The following is a 24,008-nucleotide window of genomic DNA, read 5'->3' as shown; positions in this document are numbered from 1 at the left end:
ATCTAATTATCTCACACTCTCACACCTGCCCTGTTTGGTTTGGTTCAATTGAACTCAAGTTCAACCAACTGCAGTCACATGACACATTGTTTGGGTTAAACATGAGCATGTTACAGTCCTGGAGGATTATTAATGTGCACCTCCTCCTGTACTGCCTTAATATGCACATTCAGCACATCCAATGCATCAAAACATTGTTTTCTAGTTGGAGCTGCGCCTCGTTTTCAAACTGTATGGTTTGACTAAAATGAACAATGACAGCAATATAGTCCACGATGACCAGCGCTAAAATCAACCTACGTAAACCACCGTTTACTTGGCCCCCCGAGTCCAGTTTGTTTCATTGGTGTGAACACTGTCGTACCTGGATCCACGGCCGGGTCCATGTGAAAAGGCGTCTGAAAGGTGACATTTTGAGAACTTAAACAACAGTGAGTCTTTGACCAGCTCGGCTTCACTTCCCTCTCAGTGACAGAAATTACACAATTTGTTTTTGAAGTCTAAAAATAATCTAAAAAGAAACTCAACATCCTGAGGCAACTTTAGGTGATTTAGATTTGACGAGGAAGTTTCAGCTTCAATGAATCACCATGACTGGGGACTATCTAACAACATGGCGTCTGTTCCGACCGCACAGTGAGATAAACGGGCCTCGCCAAGACCACAGAGCAGCCCATCATCGAGCTGACAGGAAGACATTTATCTACTGAACTGCACATATGTAGTTTCCTGTTGCAGGGGGGTCTTACTCAACGCTCTCATGAGCCCCACTAACCGGCTATTTTCCATCTCATGTAGCTGAACGGGTACCCTGTAGGTCATGTCAGACACACACACACACACACACACACACACTGAGGCCTTATGCCCTACTTTTTTAGTTTGTTTCTTAAGTCAGAAGAGAAGCACTTGAACCCTTACAGTAATTTAAAGGAATAATATCACAACAAATAAGAAGTACTAAATTAAATTAAATTAAATTAAAAAAGTAGTAACTTTCAAATAAAATTTGCAAAATGAAAAACTATTTTATTATTATTTTAATATTACTGGAACAAGTATTAAATACTCCATTAGAGTTGTTTTTTTTAATTTTTGTTCTTTGAGATCGGATCAGTCAAGATACATGATTTTTACCTGACGACGGCAGTGATATATGTCTGATAATATTTATATTATTGGATTAATAAATTATTCGTATTTACACCCAATGGTGAAAGAAGTATTCAGAGAATCCTTCGACACACAGGACCCCAGGAAGAATAGTCTTCACTTTGGATCCATAATAAAACATAAAACACAGCGAGTAAAAATAATATTATAACAAATAACACTTAAAATAAATTACATTATTATTGTTTATGTATCGTATGTGACAATATATTATACATAAACAATATATATATTATACAGTGTATCACAATATTATTATTCCCAAGAATTAGATGGAATAAGTATTAAATATTTTGCACATTTATCGCATACTGTACAACACTGATATGTAAATTTTCGTAAATATTTTTTTTATTACTTTACAATACTTGTTTCTATATCACTTCATTGGACACTTTGTTTTGCATTGTATATATTTACACAAAGATAATGTACAGTCTATTGATATATTTTGATATGATGTATGTAATGTATCTCACATCTAAATATTTTTTTGTTTGTTTCTTTTTGTTGTATTTCATTTATATAACTCAGTTTATCTTTTGTTAATTTTCTTCTGCAATCAACGTTTTATTTAAGCAAAAAGAAATAACTATTACAAGGAAAGTTTGTCTAACAGTTTGTATTTATTGTAAAGAAACCGGTTAATACATGGTTTTCTAATTTTGTTTATAATATCAGTGAAGATAAATGATTATTATCCAACATCAGTGATAAAGTATTAAATATAAAAGTGCTTGTTATGTTGTGAGAGATTTAAAAATCTGCCATTGCAGTAAAGATGTAGCTTATTTACTGTATTACTCTGTCTGTAGCTTGAAACAGGAAAGATACCGTACACAGAAAGCAAGAATAAAACAGGTCGCTGCATTAGAATTATGAAAAATTACATTACAGAAAATACTAAACAGCTTTAATATTCCTACAGCTCCCAGATTGTTTTTTATCCACTTTTAAAAGGACTCAATCGGGGCATCGGTGGCTTAGTGGTAGAGCAGGTGCCCCATGTACAAGGCTGTTGCCACAGCGGCCCGGGTTTGACTCCAGCCTGTGGCCCTTTGCTGCATCTCTCTCTCTCTCTCTCTCTCTCTCTCTCTCCTTCACACTTCACTATCCTATCAATTAAAGGCAAAAAATGCCCATAAAAAATATCTTTAAAAAAAGGACTCAATTATGGATTAAAATGACTCATAATGCAGATTTTGTGCACTGAACAATGCATAAACTTAAGTTTTGAAAGCAAAACCTTAATCTGCAATGTAGTAACTTTAGGTGTCAAATAAATGTAGTGGAGTTAAAAAAAAAAATGAAAAATTCAAGTAAAGCCTAAATATTGCAATTACGTAAAGTACTTTAGTGAATGTAATAGCTCCACTGCTGTAACTAGGCTACATACAAGTTATTAGATTTACTATTAACTATCTGTTTCTACGTCCTATAAATCAATGACAATAGGCCTTTTTCACAGAAGACATATGTGACATGTTGAAGTAAAGCACAGGCTAAAATGTTGTCATGTTTTACTGGGAGATTTAAATTAAAAGAAGCCATCATTAACGTTATTAGTGACACATGTTCTTTTATGATAAGCCAAAATATCGGCTGTGAAAAAGGCCTGAAAGGATTCTCTTGCACTGTCCTTATTTTTTGCACAGAAATAATTTTTGGAAAAAGAATAGTCCAATAATATGTACAATGTTTCAAGCTTTTGTTAAAATACCAATTTTTTTTTTAAATTAGTTTATTTATTTTAAATTGTTCTTATTCTTTTAATATCTCATGCTGCCCTTTGTGCTGCACTAATGTGAATTTCCCTTAGGATGAATATAGTCATATTTGATATTATCTTTTAAAATATAAATCTGAAAGATAATGTAACTGCTATCAAATAAAAGTGGTGGATTTAAAAAACACTTCTCCCTGAAATTAATTTAGGAAAATTCTCACAAAACAGAAATGTTGAAACCCCTCAGAAATATACTGTATAATATTTATAATATTTCTCTGTTTGTCCTGCAGAGATATTTTTCACTCACCCGGTCATCTGCTACTTTCTGGATGCAATCCTGGTTGTTTACTGCATCGTGGCCACGGCACTTTTCTTCAAAGAAAAGGTGAGTTACAGCACAGGAAGTGGAGCCTCTCTGAGCCTATGTAACTGAAGTAATTAATCAAGTAATTGTTCAGTTGACAGACAGATTTTTATTTTTTATTTTTTATTTTTATTTTTATTGATTTTACATTAAACAGTATACATTTGTTTACAGCATACATATACGTCATTGCATATATGAAAATAATAGCATAGTAGCTGTAACACTCAAATACTAACAAGTATGTAAGATCCTTCACCCACTTATCCTCCCCCACCCACTACCCGCCCCAGCCCACCCACAATCCCCACTTGCCCCTTTAAGTCCAGATCTTCACAAGAATGATTGTCCACCTGATGAGTTTTAATAATTAGTTATTTCTTGTTCAGCAAGTAGAAATAACAGAGGATTTCTGGATAAGGTTTCTCAGGTGTAAAGATTTGCTAGCAATGAATGAATGAATGACTTTATTTTGAGCAATATAGAAAATAAAAACAAAACAAACATGCTCAAAAAGGAGTAGGAAGAAGTGTACACTTGTGTAATCTGACCCCTCTTCTCAGTATTCACATTCCATTTAAAAAAAGGAAATTGTCGATAGCTATCCCAAACTAATTTCACAACCATTAATATAGATAAATAAACAACAGCCTTAGATATTAAATATACAAACCCCATCGGAACCGAGCCCAGATAAATAAATTATATGATATCCAGGTGTATACAGCATGAGGGGGACAATCACTATTATGGTGTTTTATTACAGGAAACCAGCTGTTTGAGTTCAGATTAGCTGAACATGAAAAAGTAAAGAAATACTGATGGACATGTTTTATAATGATATGTACAGTTGTGTTCGAGGTTCAAAACATGTACAAAAAAACAAAAAAAATTAAAAAAAAAAAAAGGGCCCATTTGTACATTGGGAAAGACAATATTTTAAATAAAGATACTGAGAAACCTTTTGTTGCCACAGACATTCCTGAGAAGTTAATTTTTTATCATTTTATTTTAAATGAAAGTAGGTTGTTTTTAACCATATAGCAACCATTATTTATGGCTTATTTAATGTTCCCATCTGATTTTGTGATCCAGTAACAATCCCAGAAATTTATTTTCACACACTTTTTCTATATAAACATTATCTATCTTAAAGGAGCTATATGTAAGAAATCTAAAGCAAATAGTCGTAAAATCCTCCTAATATGTCACAGAGACTAAGGAATAATGTTCATATAACATACTGATCTCACCGACAACAATAGTACAGCCAGAATATTCACATTTAAAAAAAATTTTTACGGTCCGCAAATCATGTTTATGTTTTGAATTTGTGTTTTGGCCTGTTGCGCCACCCACCGCCGTCTACCAGTCACACAGTCAGTAGAGTCTCAGCATCAGTTACAGTTACGACTGAGCTACAGCAGCACGGCAAGCAGCATTAGCAGTGTCCCGGTACATAGCATTAGCAGTCGGCTCCTCCTCAGATGAAGGACGGAGCAACGCGACTCTGGGCAAACAAATCAGTCTCCAACGTGCCGCTGTCCAGCAACCTCGAATCTGTAGGGGAGGGGGGGCGGACATGACTCGCAGCAGTATTTTGAATTTGAGTGCAGTAACCGTTTTGGCCACATTCTTACATACGGCGCCTTTAATTTTCACTTGCGCATCAGTTTTTCAATTACCAAATAACGTCATTTTGGTTTTTGTCAAAACTGAATTAGCAACAGTTTGTTTCTGTCAAACCGTTTTTTAAGTTTATTCAGTTCTGTTGTGATTTCAGTCACAAGCAGCTGTATCCTCTCAAGAGCATGAAATAGTTTTATTATCTGCTAAAAAAAATAATAATAATAATGTTTTCTTTTAACATAAATTATCAATATAAAATAGAAACAGCAGTGGTCCCAATACTGACCCCTGGGGTACACCACAAATAATGTTGCAACACGCAGATTCTATTCACCCATTTGAAAAAATTGCTGTCTGTTTTTTTAAAATACATTTTTAATGTTCTTTATCGTTTAATCTGACAGTTCTTTTTGAGATTATTCAACTAATAATCTATACAATGACATAATCACATAATGCCCATCACAATTTCCCTGAGTGGAATGGGACATCTTTAAATTGCTTGTTTTGTTGAAACAACAGTCCAAAACCCCAATATGATTAATCTATAAAAATAGAGAGGCAACAAGTCCTCACATTAAAGAAGGTAAACCCTGAAAATATTTGACTTTTTTGCTAAAAATATTAAACAGTTAATCAGCTCTAACTGGAAGACATAAATTTGGACTCTTGTAATTAATGATGATAATTTGTTATGATTAATCAATCACCTTTCACTTGCTTAAAATAATGTTTTTAATATATTTTTTCTTCCTGTCTGTAGTTTTCTCACGTCCCGTCTGCTGCAGCACCTGTAAGTTGACACATTTTCCATTTCTTCACAGTTAATTCATTGATATTTAAACTTAATCTATTTGTACATGTGTCACTACTTGAATATGTGCATTTCACACTCTTACTGTATGTATTTCTCACTGATTTCTCACTGACAGGCAGATGACGGAGGCATTTACCAGGTAAGAACCCTCACACCACTCGATGTGTTTAACTCTGCTGTTAGGTATTTAGTTATAACGTTATATTTCCTCTCCAGGAGCTCGACAGGATGAAGGATGATGATCCTTACCAGGTGCTCCAGCCAGTAAAAGCAAAAGTAAGTCACTTAATACCTGTAAAGGTCTCATTCTCACCTGTTCTGGTGTCTTCACTGTCAGTCACTGTGTTGTATTTTATCTTTTCTAGAAAAAAGGCAAGAAGAAGAAGAAAAAATCCGAGGTAAGATGCTCAACTCCAGCACATAATCTCAACAATCAGAGGTGTAAAGAAAATAAACTCTATTATTATGGTTCAAGATAAAAAGAAACATAAGCGAAATGGTTTAGATGCATAAGTATAAATGTTTTGCTCCACTTAGCATTTCTGAAACGTGGTCGCAGCTCAGCTCCTCGTGGCAAAAACTCTTTGATGCCTCGCCAAAATCCACATACAGGTCTTACATTAAATCAGCAATAACAACAATCTCAATTTGAATTTAAAGTCATTATCACAGCCTTTATTTTATTTTAAAAAAAACAGGTGTTACTATTAACATTTACGATGGCTCTGTGCTGTGAGTCCCAGTAAGTCCTGACTGAGTTTTCGACCTCTGGAACAGACAAGGACCTCTGCCCGAGGACCTCAAACTACATCCTGGTGTGTACGGTATTGTCAGGGGTCGAGTGCAGACCCAAATACAGCACACTGAGGCAGGGAGACAGCAATACACACACACACCAATATACAGCAGTTCTGGGGTTTGTGGGTTTAGCTTGCTTGTAGTCTCTGCGGTGAGTGAGTGACACGAGAGCAGGCAGGCAACACTCGAGAGCAGTCTGAGAGCTGGGGACTGTACTGTGAGTGCAGGTGGGTTTCTCGTGAGGCTGGTAGTGGAGTGCAGACTGAAGTAGTGAGCCGAACAAGAAGAGCTGAGGGAAGCAGGTTTGGTGTAGCACTGTGCAGCCACAGAGCAGAGCAGACGGGAACCAGGAAGGGAGCAAGCAGGACTCGGAGTTGAAGACGGAAGGTTGAGGTGATTACCAGGGCAGAGGCGACAGAGGCAGGTCAGGAACAAGCAGGATCGGTACTGAGGAATCAAGCCAAGAGTGAATGCTGGAAAGTCGTAGAGCAATCTGGCACTGAGGGGAAGGCAGCACAGGTGAGTGGAGCTGGCTTAATGAGAGGGGCATGGCTGGCAGGGTACAGGTGAATAGAAATTTACCAGGAGCAGGTGAGGGAGATAAGCAGACTGTGACAGGTATTAAGAGGTCAGAGATACAGCTGGGAGAGAGACCATGAAGAGCCTTAAAAGTAATGAGTAAAATGTTAAAATCTATTCTAAAACATACTTGGACCTCCTACACCGCCACCTACAATGTTTTATCTTGGCAGTGGACGACTGACACAGGAAATGTAACACACCCGCATAAGATTAAACATTAACTTTGATTAATATGATAACAAGGTGTCACTTCTGGCACAGGATGTGGGTGCTTCATCACCTCTGCTCCTCAGTTTCCTCTGTGAAACTGATCTGTGGTCAGCAGGAATGAAAACACGTAAACTTCCCCAGTGATGTCACCAGATAAAAAACTGCTGGTCTGAACTTTGTGTCCCTTCTGTACAGGCGACCACAGCCGAGGAGGAAGATAGAGATCCCTATGAGACTTTGATGCCCAACGGCTCAGCTGCACCTCCTGTGTCTCCACACTGAACTCAGGGGCAGGCCCGTCCGCAGAAATGACCGGGCCCCTGAACAGGTCCAGCGAAAGGGCCCTCACCAGAGCTACTTATATCAATGCATGTGTGTGCTCTTTCTCCTAGTAAACACATACTGTGACGCCAGCTACCTCTTGGCTAGCTGTAACTTTAGCTCTCTGGCTATCATTCACCTCTTCCCCTCTTCGTTAGCTGTAACGTTAGCTCTCTGGCTATCATTCACATTCAACCTGGCTGGGTTGTCTGAGCTGACTGAAAACAGTTAGTCACAACATTATTATTTGGGTTTAAAGGCCTTTCCAGCTCTCTTTTTCTCTGCCATAGTGAGGAAATTCACTCCAACATAAGCTAATAGTTAGTTTAGATCAGTGGTTCCCAACTGGGTCAAGATTTCTCCTTCATCATTAATTCAAAGTCCACAGATTTTAATGTCTTCAGGGCAAAGACTGTATAAAGATGGCCGACGTGTCTGGTCTCCACTTACCCCCGCTGTGCAGAAGTGACACTAAAATATCCCGGATACGACCGCTGCCATCTTGCTCTGGTGACGTCATCAGTAGAAGTAATGGGCCATTCCATATAGATCTTACTGCTAGTGAGACGGTAGGAAAGACAGGAAGCTGCACAAAATTATACAGCGACACGTCAGTCATGACACGCCTCTTGAAGGCGGTTCTACCAGTAGCAGTCTTGTATGAACTCGGAGGATTACGAGTTTCGAAAGACTGACGAAAACAAAAATGGCTGCGCCCTATTTACCATAAGTCTTCATTTTAATTACTCGTACACATTATATATGGGAATATATTATGGGAATGCTTTATGATGTGTTGTTGTGCGTGGAATGTCGTGTATGTGTTGTTTACCTGTTGGTGTTGGTGGAAGTAGCTAGCAGTGTTGCTAATAATAAAGGCTCCGCTACTGCAATAGTGACGACTGCTTTCTTGGAGGCATCCATCTTTGTTTACGTTTAGGTGGTAAATGGTACAAACGCAAACAGGAACGCATACCGGCAATTTAAACAGGAAGTTACGACATTTTACGACATCATCTTGAGTCTCACCCCTCATAGCAACGTAAATGGATCACAGCATAACCCCCACTGTGCAGAAGTGACGCTAAAATATTCCGGATACGACTGCTGCCATCTTGCTCTGGTGACGTCATTCGGAGCCACAGTACAGTAGCGTTTCCGCCAGAGCCCTTGAATAGATTGTTATATTCTACGGCACTGGTTTCCGCGATATCAAGTTTCCCGCCCATACACCCGTTCGACCAATCGCAAGCAGTGACACTGAATGTGCGCCCACTGATTGGCTCACACAGTTGTCAATCGTATTGTAGAAATCCGTGTTTATAGCATTGAATAAATAATTATAACCAAACCTATCAGAAAAACGAACGCTTGAATAAATTGCAGCGTGACTAAAGCTACCTAAAATGAAAATTATTTGACGTGTACGTCTACTTAAGTTTTTAGTTTTGCCCATGTCCCATCCACTAACATGGAGGGGCGGGGCTTATAGGTTTATGTTTTACACTTTGGGGAGCTGTCATGTCGTCCATCTTTATGTGTAGTCTATGATTAAAACTCATACTTGCATTTAGCCATGTTGTTGAGCTAGTTTTCTGTCTCTGTCAAGCAGCTGTCCATTAGTCACTCACTCTACAGCAGGAAATGGCACTTCAGAATAAAAGCTCTGTGCCGGAAATTGACTGTACTTCAAAATAAAGTGTGTTTTTAACAAATTTGACATATTTGCGAGTCATTTGTGGACCCATCAGTTGGGAACTACTGCCTTAGACCATTAGTTTAAATTTCTCGGGTCATGTGGCCAGCTGCTCTCTTTTTTCTTTTTGTTGTTGTTCTTGTTTTGTTTTTTTACCAGTTGCCCAAAATGTCTTTAAAAAAAGAGTATTTTCAGGTGAGGGGGTTCTCATTATGAAACAGGCCACATTTTACTGAAGTAACAATATATACATTGTTTATTTAGGGAGAACAGGGTTGCATTCATTAGATTTCACTCCCTAGAGGGCGCTGTTAACAAATGTTGGTACTGAAATTTTCAGTATTGGGGTCAGAGGTTTAGTCAGTGGCAAAAGTCCCAGCTGGGGAAACTTTTCACATGCTTTTCAGGAGTTGGTTATCACATGTATTTTTCTTTTTAAAAAATGTACTATTAACTCTTCAATTTTGCATATACAAATCTAATAGACAAACTAGTAGCTGTATGAAGTTCTTATTAAGCACAGCAGTTGCAAACATGCTAATGCTAACAATTCCTACAGATGTGTAGCAGATATATTTACTATGCTAACTATGTTATTTAAGCTTGTTAGCATGCTAACACACTAATGCTAGGAACATTACTGATGCTGCTGAGAGGGCATCGATCAAGATGGCCTTCAAGGGGTGATCTGTGGACCACACAAGCTACATAGACACAGGCCCCAGCCTGTGGCAGAGGGGCCCCAAACACCTGATGACCCCAGGTTACATCACTGATCATGTATCTAGGTTGCAGGTTAAGGTGTGTAAAATCACATTAGGTACAGCAGATGCTGATGGGAGCGTCATTAGTTTTTAGTTGTGAATTACAATTTAGAACTCATGGTGGTCCTGTGTGATGCTGGATGCTGTCAATCATCTCACTTATGTTTCATGTGTAACTGGATGCCAATAAAAGACCAAGCACATGTCAAAACACTTGGAAAATGGTTTAATGATGTTTACAACAAAAGAGAACTGTACAGTTACAGTAAAAGATTATCTTTATATGTGTATAAAAACAAAACAAACAAAAATACAGCAGACAAATGCATCAAAATCTACTATGTATCCTGATTCACATACTTAAAAATCCTACACAATCTTTCAGTTCTACGCCACCGTGACTGGAGGCAGTTTTTTTTTTTTTTTGTTTTTTGTTTTTTTTGTTTGTTTGTTGTTTTTTTTTCCTTGTAGTCAGATCAGAGCAGTGTCCCTCAGTTTTATTGTCCGTGGTGTAAATCAGGACTCGTTACCTCAGAGTCCCAGACAGACAATTATTATCATCAGACTGCAGAATAAGAAAAAGGGAAATAAATCGGGGGACACATTCCTTTAGATGAGCCCAAGCTTTCCAACGTGAGTAGTAAATGTTTTACAGAATGCAGTTCTTGAGATACACAGACGTAATATGTACATGGTTGGCGTTTTTTTTTCTTGTTTTTTTTTTCCTCTGTTGTTGAAAGCCATTGGTCACTTGGGCTGTGAACTGATAACCACACACGACACACCCAAAAACATACAAAAATACTATATCTTTAACCTACCAAGAGTAAGACAGTTCTGCAATTAGTTCCATGCTGTGACAGAAAAAAGAGATTACAACAAACAAACGAGAAACAGACGCTTTTTTTCACGCAAGTTTTTCTCAGAAATATACCAAAATATACATCTAAGCTTTGGAATTACTGAGGCTAGGACTAAAGCCAGTGCTGGGTTTGTCTCTTAATACACATGCTGCAGGGTGGAAGGGAGAGAAGTAACAGAGAAAGAGACACAGGACAGAGAGATATCTTTGGTATCTGCATTTGTCAAAAGTTAAATATTTGGATTTTTGCTTTGGGATAGCGCTTGCGAGGTCCTACAACCTCACTTGGAGTAAAGCATTAAACAAAGTGTCACTGAAGCCCGTCGGCCAGAGGTCTGAGCCGGAGGGACACAGTCCATATAGAGTGAAGGACCATGATGCATAGTGTCACAGCTGATCAGAGTCTGTAGTGAAGAGACGATGTCGAGAGGAGAGAGCAGAGGAAGGGAGAGGTGAGGAGGAGGAAGAGGAGGAGGGGCACAGCAGTGAGGTTTAGCGACCGCAGGATGTGTATTCCTGGAGACAACAGGGTAAATGTCCTGGGACTATACAGTGTACAGATGAGGAGGAAGAGACAGACACACTGTGAGAGGCAGGAACAGCATTTTCACCACAGTCCTTGAGAGAGCGGAAGAGTGGAGAGGGGAGGGGAAAGTAGGGGAGGGGGGGACATCCTAGCAACAGCGCTCAAGACAGACAAAACATACAGAGTCCTGAGCATGTACAATGTGCACAGGATTAACCCTCAGTGTGTATTAACAAACATCACCCAGCTACCACCAGATTGGTTCGTGTCTGTCGGAGAAGCCCGCTCAGCCCCCTGGTCAACCCCCACCCCTCCTCTCCAATCCCCGCCCACAGGCACTGAAACCGCCGCGCCGACAGGACGCCGGAGTGTAGTCCGGGGCGGATACACATTCGCATGCAATAAAAAGCAAAGAAAAACTCTTTACAGATGAATCTGGGGGGACTCGGGTGAGAGCGTGCAGCCCGGGATTTGATGCTGAGCAGTGAGGCGGGGATGGGCCGAGAGACGGGTGTCGTTTCGTATACAATCAAGTTAGAAGTCTTTGGTTAATGTTGGTACCACAGGAAAGCAAGAGCGGGCTGCGACAGCGCACCGTCACGTGGGAAGACGCGTACATACCTGCACCGAGTCAGTGAAAATAAAAATAGGATTGTCAAACTTAAAAGTGTTCAAACATGGAGATTTTATCTATTTATACAAATAAGTAACTTTTAAATGAAAGTAAAGGGAATACACAAGAAAATCTCAAGTTACAACAAATCATTTCTGTTAATGCTGAAAAACAGTGCAGCATAAAAACATCAAACTGTGAAGGAAATAAAAAACAGCAGACATTCATGAGCACTGGTATGTATTCTGTCTCCCCCTAGTGGCGGCTTCTGCCACAACCCTTCACTAAGTACAGGTATGAACGGGCTTCCCCCACTGACACAAGTTTGTGTATTTTCTTTTTTTTTTGTGATTTTTTAAAATATTTTTTATCTCATAAGTAGATTAAAGCAGGTTTCACTCAGTCTTGAGTTAGAAATGAGGTATACAACAGCTCCTTTTGCCTTAACTGATGCTCCACACTTTGTCAACATTACAAAAACCAGCAAACCAGTGTGGTGGGTCGACAAAACTACAACTCGATGCATGGCAGATCCACAAGAGCATCTTGAAAAAATCTCCGGATCACATAATTGAACTAAAGCGTTAAAGCAAAGCCAGATCGTCATCAGTTGACAGTTAGGATCATTAGTAGAGATCAAACAGTCGTACTTTGACCACAAACTGTACATTTTAGTTTATAAACCATAAACTGGCTTACTTTAAAGGGATAGTCCAGCATTTTTTAAGTGGGATTGAATGAGGTAATCATTCATAGTCAGTGTGTTAACTACAGTAAATGTCAGTCAACACGCCCTCAGTTTGGAGAAGCAGGCAGGAGTCTTGACACAAGAGTGAAGCAATGTGCTGCTGCGGACGGAGGCAGCAGCAAAATGTATTTTAGCCACCGAAAATACAAAAATCTAATTTCAATTTAAGTGTGTGCTATATTTAGAATATTTTCACCCCTTTACCTTGCCATCAGATGCAATTTCTGATGGGGAATTAAGCAGTTACATCGCTCTCATCACAACCAGACTCCATTGAGAAAAAAGCGATTTTACTTAACTGAATACAGGAGCTGCTGGTCTACTGCTGCCTCAATCAGCAAGTTTATTTTTGTTATTTTGTGACTTTGGGGTTTAAAACAGTTAGTTCAGATTCACCAAAGTCACCCAAACCCAACCCAAAGTAACTAACCGATTGAGGCAATGATTGATCAGCAGCTCCTGTGATCAGCAAGCTAAAATTACTGTTTTTCTCAGTGGGGTTTGGTGGCTTTGACGAGTGCATGATGGGGAACTGAAGCTAAAGGCATCCCTGTTGGAAAGGTTTTTCTGCAGCAAGGTAAAGCTGTGAAAACGCACTCAAAATAATATTTGAAGAGAGAGTTATATCGCTCTCTTCAAAGCCAGACTCCATTGAGAAAACCAGTGATTTTACCTTACTGTACACAGGAGCCGCTGGTTTACCGCTGCCTCAATCAGCAAGTTTATTTGTGTTATTGTGCAACTTTGGCTTTTAAAACAGTTAGTTCAGATTCACTGAAGTCGCACAAGAACACAAAATAAACTAACTGAGGCAATGATTGACCAGCAGCTCCTGTGTTTAGCGAGCTAAAATTAGTGTTTTTCTCAGTGGAGTTTGGTGGTTTTGACGAGTGCAAGGTAAAGCTATGAAAATACACTCAAAATAATATACACTTAAATTGATACCAATATTTTTAGATGGCTTAAATAGGTTTTGTCGCTGTCCTCCATCCAAAGCAGTGCATTATTGAACTTTTGCCTGCTGCCTGATGTCTACCGCAGGTGAGTATAGCTAAGTACCTCATACAATCCCACTTTTAAAAATCTAAACTATCCCTTAAAAGCTTTAGTTAATCAGTAGAGACTCCCCTCTGGACAAAAAAAAAACAAAACAAAAATCAGTACTCTCATGTCTCACCATTAAAAATAAAAATCACTCAAACACCCGCTGGAAGATGGAAAAAAGATGCACCATAATGGTTTGCAGACTGCCCTCCCTATTCGCTCTTTATAAGACACTCACACACTCACACACACATCCACCTGCTGGAATTATTAGTAAAGCTTTTCTCACAGGTATTCTCAACCTGTCTGAGTCACACCTAAAAAACATAGGTAGCAACATAATCATCCCACGCTCCAAAATGCCCAGAGTGCACTGTTTTGTTTCAGTGAAAACAATGCACCAGGTGAGCTCAAGCTCTCCCCGACACACACATACACACATCCACACACACACACGCACGACAATGCTACAATGCTCATGTCTTCTACGTAACAATAAGGCATAAATGATAATGTTAATCTTCTTTGTCAAACTAAGAAAGCCAGTGATCTTGCCCTCTCACACTATACAAAACAATTAAAGGCATAAAGTAATATTATAAAAAAAAAAAATCAAATGATTGTTAAAGACAGCACAACAAATCAAGTCCACAACGACTCAACCCAAAAAAAACAACTATTAAAAAGATTAAGATCAGATGCTTCAGGGTCAGGAGTGCCAGAACGAACACTTCCTGTCGAAAAGACCTCGCAGATACACGACAGACGCGGGTGTCAGCGACTCACGCACCATCACAGAGGCGTGGTCTCGGATTTCTTATCCTATTTTTTGGTCATGTCATTTTTCAAAAACAAACAAAAAAGAAAAATTGCGATAATAAAAAGGAAGATTTCGGGGAGTTTTTTCTTTTTCCGAGTAAGCATGATAAACACTACATTCAGTCTTGATAACATACTGGTTCAAATATAAAATATGAATATCTTACACGTGTTTATATATATATTTATATGTATAGAATTAAGAAAAGATCGTTTCTCTAATTCTTAAGTCTTTCCTCAGATAAATATTTCAGTAACATCCTATGGTGCCGACGGCAACTGGTTCATCTCGCCAACACATGTTCAACTCTTTAGTAACTACAAACAGCACTGGAACAGGACTGAGTCCTTGAGGCCCGCTGTGGCCTTTAGAGACGGGGAAACCAGCAACGTGAGCAGCCAGACACCCGCCAATAGCTGCAAAGAGAAAGGCTTTTACTTTGGCAAGAAGGATTTTCAAAATAATATTCAAACCTGGAAATACCCCATAGATAGTAGTACTAGAAAATAGCAGTAGTAGGTTGTCCTTTTATGTGTGGTTCCTAAGTATGGTTCATCAGTATAAACTTTGAATGGCGAGCCAGACAGTACTTATACATTCTACACTGTTCTATACACAGAAATGCCTAAAGGTGAACCTTATGTTTAAGTGCTGCTGAGGTATATTCAGTCAAAATAATTCAAACGACAGAAAAGAAGTACACAAGAGGATAACATGGACAGATTTCACTGCTTACAGTCTCAGCGATTTCACCATCACTGTTCGTTTTGTTGTTTGGAAGCAGCAGAACAAAGCTACTTTTCATGTGGGGTTTGGTTGAATGTGTCGCACATGACAGCCCAGCGCTGCATTGGGTAAGATAATTTGGCAGGTTTTAAAACTAGTCCACGGACAGATTTGGGGAGCAGCAGCACATTGTGTCATAGCATGCTGGTTCAAAATGGCGGCGCTGAGCGGAGGTGCGGTGTGTTATCTGATGATACGATCTATGCATTTACACAAGTGAGCCCTCCAGACAGGAGGGTTGAAACCACAGAACCTGATTTTCACAGGGTGCAGTCATAAAGCTATAGGAAAGCATACAGGCCTCTCAACAGCTCCACTCCACCAGGAGTTTCAGCAGCAAGTTGTTAAAGCTAAAGTTTCTGTGATCCTTATCCAGCAGCACCAAATCAGGAATATCCGGTATTGACCGAGGTGGGAGAGGAGGAAAACAATTTGTCAGCAGTGTGGCGAGTACAGATCGTGTGAACGGCGTGCTCGGACAGGCACAGCAACTACTGAGGAAAACCACTTTGGTTCAAGCTGTTGTTTTATGGCTGAATATTAGTACAAAACCAAAAAACAGAACCTTTCTATTATGCTTCAGAAAAGTCCAAAACTGCTACCAAAACGGCCAAAACAGATGAAAAGGAAAACAAGCCATCACATGGCTCAAAGGAAACCAGGATCAGGCGTTAGGGGGGCGAGGCCCCGGTGATAAAAACCAATTCAAAACAAGTAAAAGGAAACTACTCTCTCGTGCCCCAACCCGCCAATCCCTCTTTTTGGTCAGTTGTGCTGCCAATTAAAAAGTCGAGCGATGAGACACTTTTATCAAATCAAAAAAGAAAAAGTTCATCTTTGGAAAATGATCATCAAAATATTGCATTTCTATATTCTGTTGACAATGAAGAGAGATTCTGTACTCATAAATATATCGACTAGACTAAGCTACACCGACTACACACAGCAATTATTTTAACAAATATTTTTGGTATATCTTAAAGTACGTAAGCCAGTCGAATGACTGCAGACAAAAAAAAAAAAAAAAAAGACAGAATTTCATTCCTCCCAAAACAGGCAGACTGCAGCTCATCAATCCAGTTTTTTGGTACAGATACTGTGCACAAGTAGATACGACGGTACTACTATTAAAAAAAAAAGAAAAAGAAAACATAAACACAATACAATAACCCCATCTAGCCAACGCCACCATACGTCTGGGGTATGATGACCATGCCCCCTCACGAGCCCTCCCCCAAAACAGACCAGTCAGCCACAGAGCCACGTGGATCATGCAGTTACTGAACTCTCAGCACCTGCCTGAGCTGTAGACAACACATGCAGACTTCTATTTTCTACCTCTGAATCCAAAACGTAATGTACAGTTTTCCAATGGACCACCATCCAAAACAAATCATCCTCAGTCAGACATGGGGCCGCATGTCTGCAGCTCTTTTTTAAAGCTCTCAACGCAATGTTTTCAGTCATTTTCTATCAGTGTCAATAATCCGCACCCAGACCGGCATTTTACAAAAGCTCAGGGGCGACAGTGCCACCGCAGCAGAATGTAAAACTCAGTGTTTCCAGAAAGAGAGACCCAGAGAGACACAACTCTCTGACCCTTAAAGCAATGATAACCTTTATATCGGCCACTTATTACTTGTTTTTAAAGCCTTATAACCACGATTAAAAAGTGATAGTTAAATCTTAACTTAATATTAGACTTACAAAGTTCTGAAAATGTCAAAAAATAGACAGCAAAGATAAAGAAAAAATCTACAATATAACTTTGATATGATTTACGTCAAGGCCTGTCCAAAAAACCCAAGAGAGATAATTAAAGATGGGGTGACACACAAATCCCCATTAGTGATGATGAATATTGTGAAATTAGTAGTAAATCAGTTTAGTTTGAATGTTAAAAGAGCAAAAATCCTAAGGTTTTTGGTTAGAAGTATTTCAGAGAAAATTCTGACCTGGAAATAGGAGGATATATATATAGATATATATATATAGATATATACAAAATGTGAACAGCTTGATGGTGCCGAGGACATTTTCTTCCTGGACACTTTTCAAGGTTCATGAGGAGCGGCAGGCCAACAACAGTGTCCATCTGGCTACTGTTTGTGGGGAAAAAAAACATCCAAGAATCATAAAGGAGAAGACAGGAAACAAAACTAAAAACTAAAAAGTCAACCTCAACCTCATTTGAGGTCATTTTCTTTTTGGTGGCAGCAAAAGGATTAAATAATGATAGATACAATGGAAAGAATGTAGGGTGGTTAGTGAAGCGCAGAGCCTATAATCGAACGCCCTCCCTATTCCCTACGTGGTGTGAAAGGAGTAGTGCACGACGTAGGAAATAGGGCGTTCGTTCAGGACGCAGCCTGACTGGCTTCACTGAGCCTTGGAGGCAGTGGTAATGGTCGAGGCTTGCACAGGCACAGCAGCCGCGGTGGCTTGATGATGAGCATCAGCGGTGACCTGCAGCCCCCCCGTCCCGGCCGACACCAGGCTGACAGGGTTGAGCAGCGACAGGTTTGGGGGGTTCAAGAAGAGCGACGTTGGCACCAGGTTGGGCGTGCTACCGGCAGAGGTGTTAGCGAACAGCAGGTTTCCGCCATCCAGAGAGGTGATGGGGATTGTGCCGCCCGATGCCAGAGCTGTGGAGACAGAACAGTTGGCGTGTTTAGACGGAATGTTTTGATGTAATGAGGACTGACAGCTCCGCCCTCAGAAATGACTGGACCTGAGAAGTACCAGTGAATGGACCCTCCTCAGCTTTACTCAGATCAACACGTGTGTCTACTCCGTCTCTTCTAGTTTAAATCAGTAGGTTTCTCAGGTAAAAAGGCTGGGCGTCACAGTTGTGTGTACATTTAAATTGACTCAGGAGAGGGAACAGGCTACATTTTACTAAAGCAACAACAAATACAATGTTTACTTTTGCTGTTTTATACTAAAGACTAATTATTTCGGTTTAATAAATTGTGGTTATTACTGCTTTCATTTAGGATGAACAAGATTATTACCAGCCTCCGTAGCAGCTGGGCCCCAAAAAACGCCCCCCTTTTGTTCCCCCTATGTGCAGCCCTGCTTATGAGTCAAAAACTAGACACATAAAAATAATTAAACTGACTTAAAACTGATTCACCGCAGGACTTCTCTTTCTGCAGGACTTGTTATTTCATCATCAAACTGTATCGTCGCTCAGGAGGATTAATGAAGTAATTTTCTCTCAGCACGATTAACCTTAATGGGTGTGGCGTGCATAATGTTTCCTTAATATGCAAATACAGTGCAGCCTCATTAAATTTTTGCTTTAATTATACAAATTATTTGAACAATGGGTTATCTTCATAAACACACTATGAATTTTAATAATGTCTTTTTTAAGGTAATTTCCTTTGTACATGCAATGGATGTTATTTTTGTTCATTTACGACTCAATTTATTTGGCCATTTTATTTATGAATTAATTAATTCGTCTATTTCCTAATAAGTCAGGTTTGGTCCTCCATACAAAAGCTTTTTAAACCTGGGCTGCAGGCCAGTAGGAAACTATATAATTATATTCATTTTATTCTTATTCTTGGTGATGTGATTAGGATATTTTTCTGGGATGTCACTTGTTTGTACCTTTTAGCTTTGCACCGTGTACAGCTGTAGCTTTTAAAATATTTTATTGTACTGGTACAATGACAATAAAGGACTTCTATTCTACTTTTGTGGTAAAATACTCTTGAACTTATCACATTATGTACTGCATTTTTCCTCGTCACTTCATGTCACGCTACTAACGATTAAACTGGCTTTTAATTGAACAGCATTTAGCAGTTCATACAATCTGTGTGAGAACATCACCTTGGTGTAGCTGAGAAGCTATCTGTGTTCTTTAAATGTAACCCTCTAAAACTGAGCGTAACATTAAATAACTTTAGAGCCGTTCATGATGAGAGAGACGAGCTTTAAATTGTGTCTAACCTGTCAGACTCTGAGCTTTCAGAGGCACTTTGAATGGTGACAATCAGCGTTTCAACCACAGCAGGCAGCCGTTTCTAGTGATAATGTTTTCAGTTTTATTATGTAAATAGTTTGCAATTTGAAAGTTTCACACAAGCGTGCAAGTGTGTGTGTGTGTGTTTTGAGTTTTCAGTGTGGAATACATTTTTTTTTTCTGTTTTGAAAATGTAAATCAACTGCAGTCTTCCATATATCAACAGACGAAGTTTTCTATTTTTCAGTTATGTGTAAAACTTAACATATTTATTCTCAGAATTGAATGAAAGTATTGTTTTAATTGTCACATCGTCTACTAAAAAAATGCCCCGGACAATATCTAATAAATGTCTGTGACCCACTGAGGAGAGGGTGTATTTGCACCAAACGAACAAAAAACAAAGTTCCCGGTTGACTACGAAACAAAACACTTTTATTCCCCAATGGGTAATTTGTTTTGAATGTCAAATATGATGGTGATAGGCCTGTCATGATACCTACTTTTGTTTGACGACTTAATGTCACAAAAATAATCACGACAAACAATATCATTATTATTTAGTGATTATTTTACGCCACTGATATAATGATAATATTATAGTCAAATAATGCAAGTGCAACCTTTCAAAGAACAATTAACTGTTAATTCTTAGAAAACAGGATTATGAAAAAAATATTTAACATATTTTAAAAAGTAAGTAACCCATGTTAATATGAAATTATCATACCTTCGACTTATATCGAAGTCAGCAAAATGATCGAGGTCATGTCCATATACCGTACGATAAGCTGATAACGTAATTATCGTGACAGGCCTATATGGTGACTTTACACTACACCAGAGGGAGAGGGTAGTTTCCCTAAATCTTAATATGTATAACACTCGACACTGACTGAAAGAATAAGCTCAAAATTTGTAAATATTTCACTGCACTATGTCCACACGTCTCAGTGTCTGTGTGGGCTTTAGGGGTTTTTAAAAAGTAACCGTTATGACACCCTGTTAGTTTTGGCATCTAGTTCAGTTTTTATGCTTGCCCACTCTCTCGTCTTTTCAGTCTCTGTAAAGCAAGTGTTTAATATACATTCATTGGTACACACCTTGGATGGTAGCTAAGGTGCTGTTGCTCATGAGGGCAGGACTCAGCGCACTGCCAAGGCCACCAGGAGTCAGACTGAGGGCCAGGGCACCCCTGGGAACACAGACACACAGACAAGATCACTTAGATCAATACGGAGTACACCTGGAAACTTGAAGGATCAAGTAAATGTAATAATTAGAGGCCTTGATTGAACATAACCAATACTAACCCTGGAGCGAACTGGGACGAGGCCATCAGTCCGGGGTTGAGCCCAGCAGCAGCAGCCATAGCAGCAAAGCTGGCACTGGTGGGTAACTGGGCACCCTGCAGCGCCGCAGACAGCCCTGGAGACGCCACCATCACCTGACCTGTCCCTAAAGTGGTGGCTATGGATGTCGGGGCCTGGGTGACTATGGTTTGCGCCTGAGTGCCAATTTTGCTCTCCGTGGTCGTGGACTGAACAGGTGACGGGCTTAAAGATGGAGAGCTGGCTGTAGTAATCAAAGGTGCAGCAGAGATGACGGATGCAGTGTTTGTGGCTCCAACTGTTGTGCCTTTGAGGAAGGGGCAGGGAGGAAACATAAGTTAACATTAAATTTTAACATGACGTGTGATTGGATATTCACTTTCATCATGGCAAACACATGTCATACACACCTGTGAAAGACAAACTGGAGACACTGGTGCTGGTGAGAGGCATCACTGGGTTTACAGTCAGAGTGGTGGGTGTGTTAATAGTTGGGCTGCTCACAAGGCTTGCTGTGCTGGCCACCTGCTCAACAGAATCAGAGGGAGGACTGAATGAGCTACTGTGTTAAGCCCCTTTTACACTGCCTGTTCAAGGCGGGAACGACGCGTGGTTATTCCACCTCATCGTAATGCATAAAAGGTGAAATGGCGGGACAGAGTTGTTTCACCTTTAGGCCAGCAGAAGACGCAATAAAGAGCCGAAATGATGTTTGTGTAAAAGGGACAGTTGATAGGATGGCACGGGTGTGACATTTTGAAGACGTAATGTTCGCTACCCGCCGCTGGGAGATTTAAAAAACAGCTGATAGCAGTTAGCAGCTAACCCAAAGACAAATAGCAACTGAAAATGTCTGTAAATTAGGGAGATAGTGACGTCCAGGAGCTCCTTAGCCTCAGAGCAGAGGACAAGATCAACTGCCATATAACATTGACATGTTATGCCATAGTTATTGTTTAAAATACACCGAGGAAACGTATGTTATTTGTCGCACTAGAGGCCGATGGTGTTGCGTTACACAACGCTTCTGTCACGCTCCATTTGCCTCTGGAATGCCGGCATGCTATCTACAATCACACACTGGGACGACCTTATGCCTGCATTGATTGTTTCTGTATTAAAAAAGCAATGAAGGGTCTTCCCTGCTGCCCTATCATGGGATCTTTGTGTAAAACAGGCTGCTACAAACAAATACCGTTTAACAAACCTTTTGGCGTTGTAGCTAATTCCAGAGAACAAGGAAGAAAATCCACCTTCTGATAAATTTTCAAATAAAAGTGTAGCTGATCCTCAAATTGATGGAAGAACAGAACAAGTTATCTAAATCAAGAAAACAATTGTTGAAGTATCATTTTCATGTGAGTGTGTCCATCTTTACCAATGGGCTACTGGGGGTGAAGATGGTTTTGATGGGGGTGTTGCCTCCTCCGCTGTTGCCGCTGCTGGGGGGGTTAATCCTCTTCTCTTTCTGCCGACGATTGCAGAACCAGACCCGAATCACCTCCTTCTCCATGTTGAGCTGGTCAGCGATCATGGTGATCTCTTCAGAGGTAGGTTTTTGGTTCTGCTTGAAGAGGGCAAAAAAGCCAGGGATTCCCTGTGAGCACTGATGAACTTTGAAATGTGACAATTTTATACTTTTTACTAGCTAAAACACTTAATGCTCAAACTCAATTCCCCTGCTTGGATCGACATTGTTAACTTCAGGAATATGAGTTTCTAACCTCCAGAAAGCTCTTTTCTAAGGCCACTCGGATGTTGGTCTCAATACTGGTCCTCTTCTTCCGTCTGCGGTTGATCCCCTCTATGCCCATGCCCGGGGAGCCCAGGGCACTGGGGCTGGACAGGGCCTGGTCAGATGTCAGGTTCTCTGCACAAACAGCACCGACACAAAGAAAGAGAAGGAAGGTAAAGACGGGACCTCAAAGATACACCACCCACGCTGTCCTTTGCCCGTTACACGAGACCAATACTGATGTGATGAAATCAAAGAATACATGTGATCAAAGCGTTCTCGCCCTCATTCAGGTGGGTTCAGGGACAAACCTGCATCGTTGAGCCACTTCTCCAGCAATGGCTTGAGTTTGCACATGTTCTTAAAGCTCAGATTCAAGGCCTCAAAGCGAGAGATGGTAGTTTGGCTGAAGTCGTTTCCGTACAGCTTCCCCATGGCCAGGCCAACATCCCCCTGGTGAGAAGGACACAGAGAGAGAAACATGAAACAGGGAAGCACCAGCATCACAATGAATTTAACCTGCAGCACTGCCTCAATTATGATACGTACAATACAGTGTAATTACAGATCCAACAATCACTGAACCTGTGTGGATCAATCAGTCTATTCAGTCTTACACACCTGTGTGAAGCCCAGTTTGATACGCCTCTGTTTGAAGGTCTTGGCAAACTGTTCCAGTTCCTCCAGATCGCTAGGCTCCTCCATAGTGGGGGTATCCAACCGTTTGGGTGGTGTCTGACTGTGGGGCAGGGACTGAATAGGTGTGGCTGCTGTTGTGCGAGTTGGAGTGGCAGGCTGCTGAGAAAAACAAAAAGTAAAGGTTAAGAAGAGTCCGAAAAAGGAAAATATAGAAGAATGTATCAAGCAAACATATAAAAGTTGGCCTTGTGTAAGCACCGACAGGAAAACTATATTTCAAAGTTTAAAATATGAGTTTGCATAGTTACGAACCTGAGTTGCAAGGGTAATGCTTGGTTGAGTCGGCAGGAGGTTAGCTTGGCTTTGAGGTAGTTGAGTTAGAAGACCCTGGGCTTGCAATATGCCTACAGAGTGAAAGACATAGGAGTCAAGATAAAACAAGAACAACTTTATAAGAATCAGAGACTTGAAATATGTATAGATATCTTTTCTTAATTTTGCATGCAAATCAAACACTGCAAGTGTCTTCCTCACCCTGCTGGGCCTGCGGTGTCTGTGAGATGATGAACTGAGCGGGCTGCAGTTGTGTGGCGATCGGGTGGCCGGGCTGCACCAGCACAAACTGAGGCAGACTTAGATTCTGGGGCTGTAACTGCTGCGAGAAAAAAACAGTTATCATTTAATTCATGTTCAGAAAGTAAACATTGTTGACACCACACAGCTCCACAGCATTGTAACAATGACCGCACACATTCAATGTTTTGCACCATTACAACAGCAATTTGTATTTAGTCATTTGCAGCAGCATAGTTCAGTGTCGTTACATAAATTCTTGTGGAGGA

At 40.1% G+C, this 24,008-nt stretch overlaps 2 protein-coding genes across 22 annotated transcripts in view; one reads left to right on the top strand and one right to left on the bottom strand.

Annotated features, from left to right (window-relative positions):
• LOC117249050 (uncharacterized) overlaps window positions 1-16,218 on the top strand; it is a 21,489-nt gene extending 5,271 nt beyond the window's left edge. Inside the window, exons 2-7 of the mRNA XM_033614395.2 lie at window positions 3,193-3,287; window positions 5,659-5,688; window positions 5,828-5,851; window positions 5,929-5,988; window positions 6,078-6,110; window positions 7,498-16,218. Of these exons, the coding sequence (XP_033470286.1) occupies window positions 3,193-3,287; window positions 5,659-5,688; window positions 5,828-5,851; window positions 5,929-5,988; window positions 6,078-6,110; window positions 7,498-7,584 (329 nt within the window). The 3' untranslated portion in view covers window positions 7,585-16,218. The remainder of the gene's footprint in view (window positions 1-3,192; window positions 3,288-5,658; window positions 5,689-5,827; window positions 5,852-5,928; window positions 5,989-6,077; window positions 6,111-7,497) is intronic.
• The window catches only part of LOC117248989 (POU domain, class 2, transcription factor 1), a 26,464-nt gene continuing 14,872 nt past the window's right edge, over window positions 12,417-24,008 (bottom strand). For 5 of the 21 annotated variants that reach the window (XM_078174567.1, XM_078174572.1, XM_078174558.1 and 2 more), the window contains 10 exons: window positions 23,701-23,821; window positions 23,479-23,570; window positions 23,149-23,325; window positions 22,840-22,980; window positions 22,517-22,672; window positions 22,171-22,359; window positions 21,203-21,317; window positions 20,775-21,099; window positions 20,565-20,656; window positions 12,417-18,127 (listed from right to left, as the gene is read on the bottom strand). In XM_078174567.1, the coding sequence (XP_078030693.1) occupies window positions 17,862-18,127; window positions 20,565-20,656; window positions 20,775-21,099; window positions 21,203-21,317; window positions 22,171-22,359; window positions 22,517-22,672; window positions 22,840-22,980; window positions 23,149-23,325; window positions 23,479-23,570; window positions 23,701-23,821 (1,674 nt within the window). In that variant the 3' untranslated portion in view covers window positions 12,417-17,861. Of the gene's footprint in view, window positions 18,128-20,564; window positions 20,657-20,774; window positions 21,100-21,202; window positions 21,318-22,170; window positions 22,360-22,516; window positions 22,673-22,838; window positions 22,981-23,148; window positions 23,326-23,478; window positions 23,571-23,700; window positions 23,822-24,008 lie in introns of all 21 variants that reach the window. The other 16 variants (XM_078174562.1, XM_078174569.1, XM_078174559.1 and 13 more) reach the window with 11 other exon arrangements.

Source organism: Epinephelus lanceolatus, chromosome 14, assembly GCF_041903045.1.
Source record: "Epinephelus lanceolatus isolate andai-2023 chromosome 14, ASM4190304v1, whole genome shotgun sequence".
Taxonomy (NCBI): Eukaryota; Metazoa; Chordata; class Actinopteri; order Perciformes; family Serranidae; genus Epinephelus; species Epinephelus lanceolatus.
Note: the sequence above shows the minus strand (reverse complement) of the source record. Positions and strands in the feature narration are given on the sequence as shown.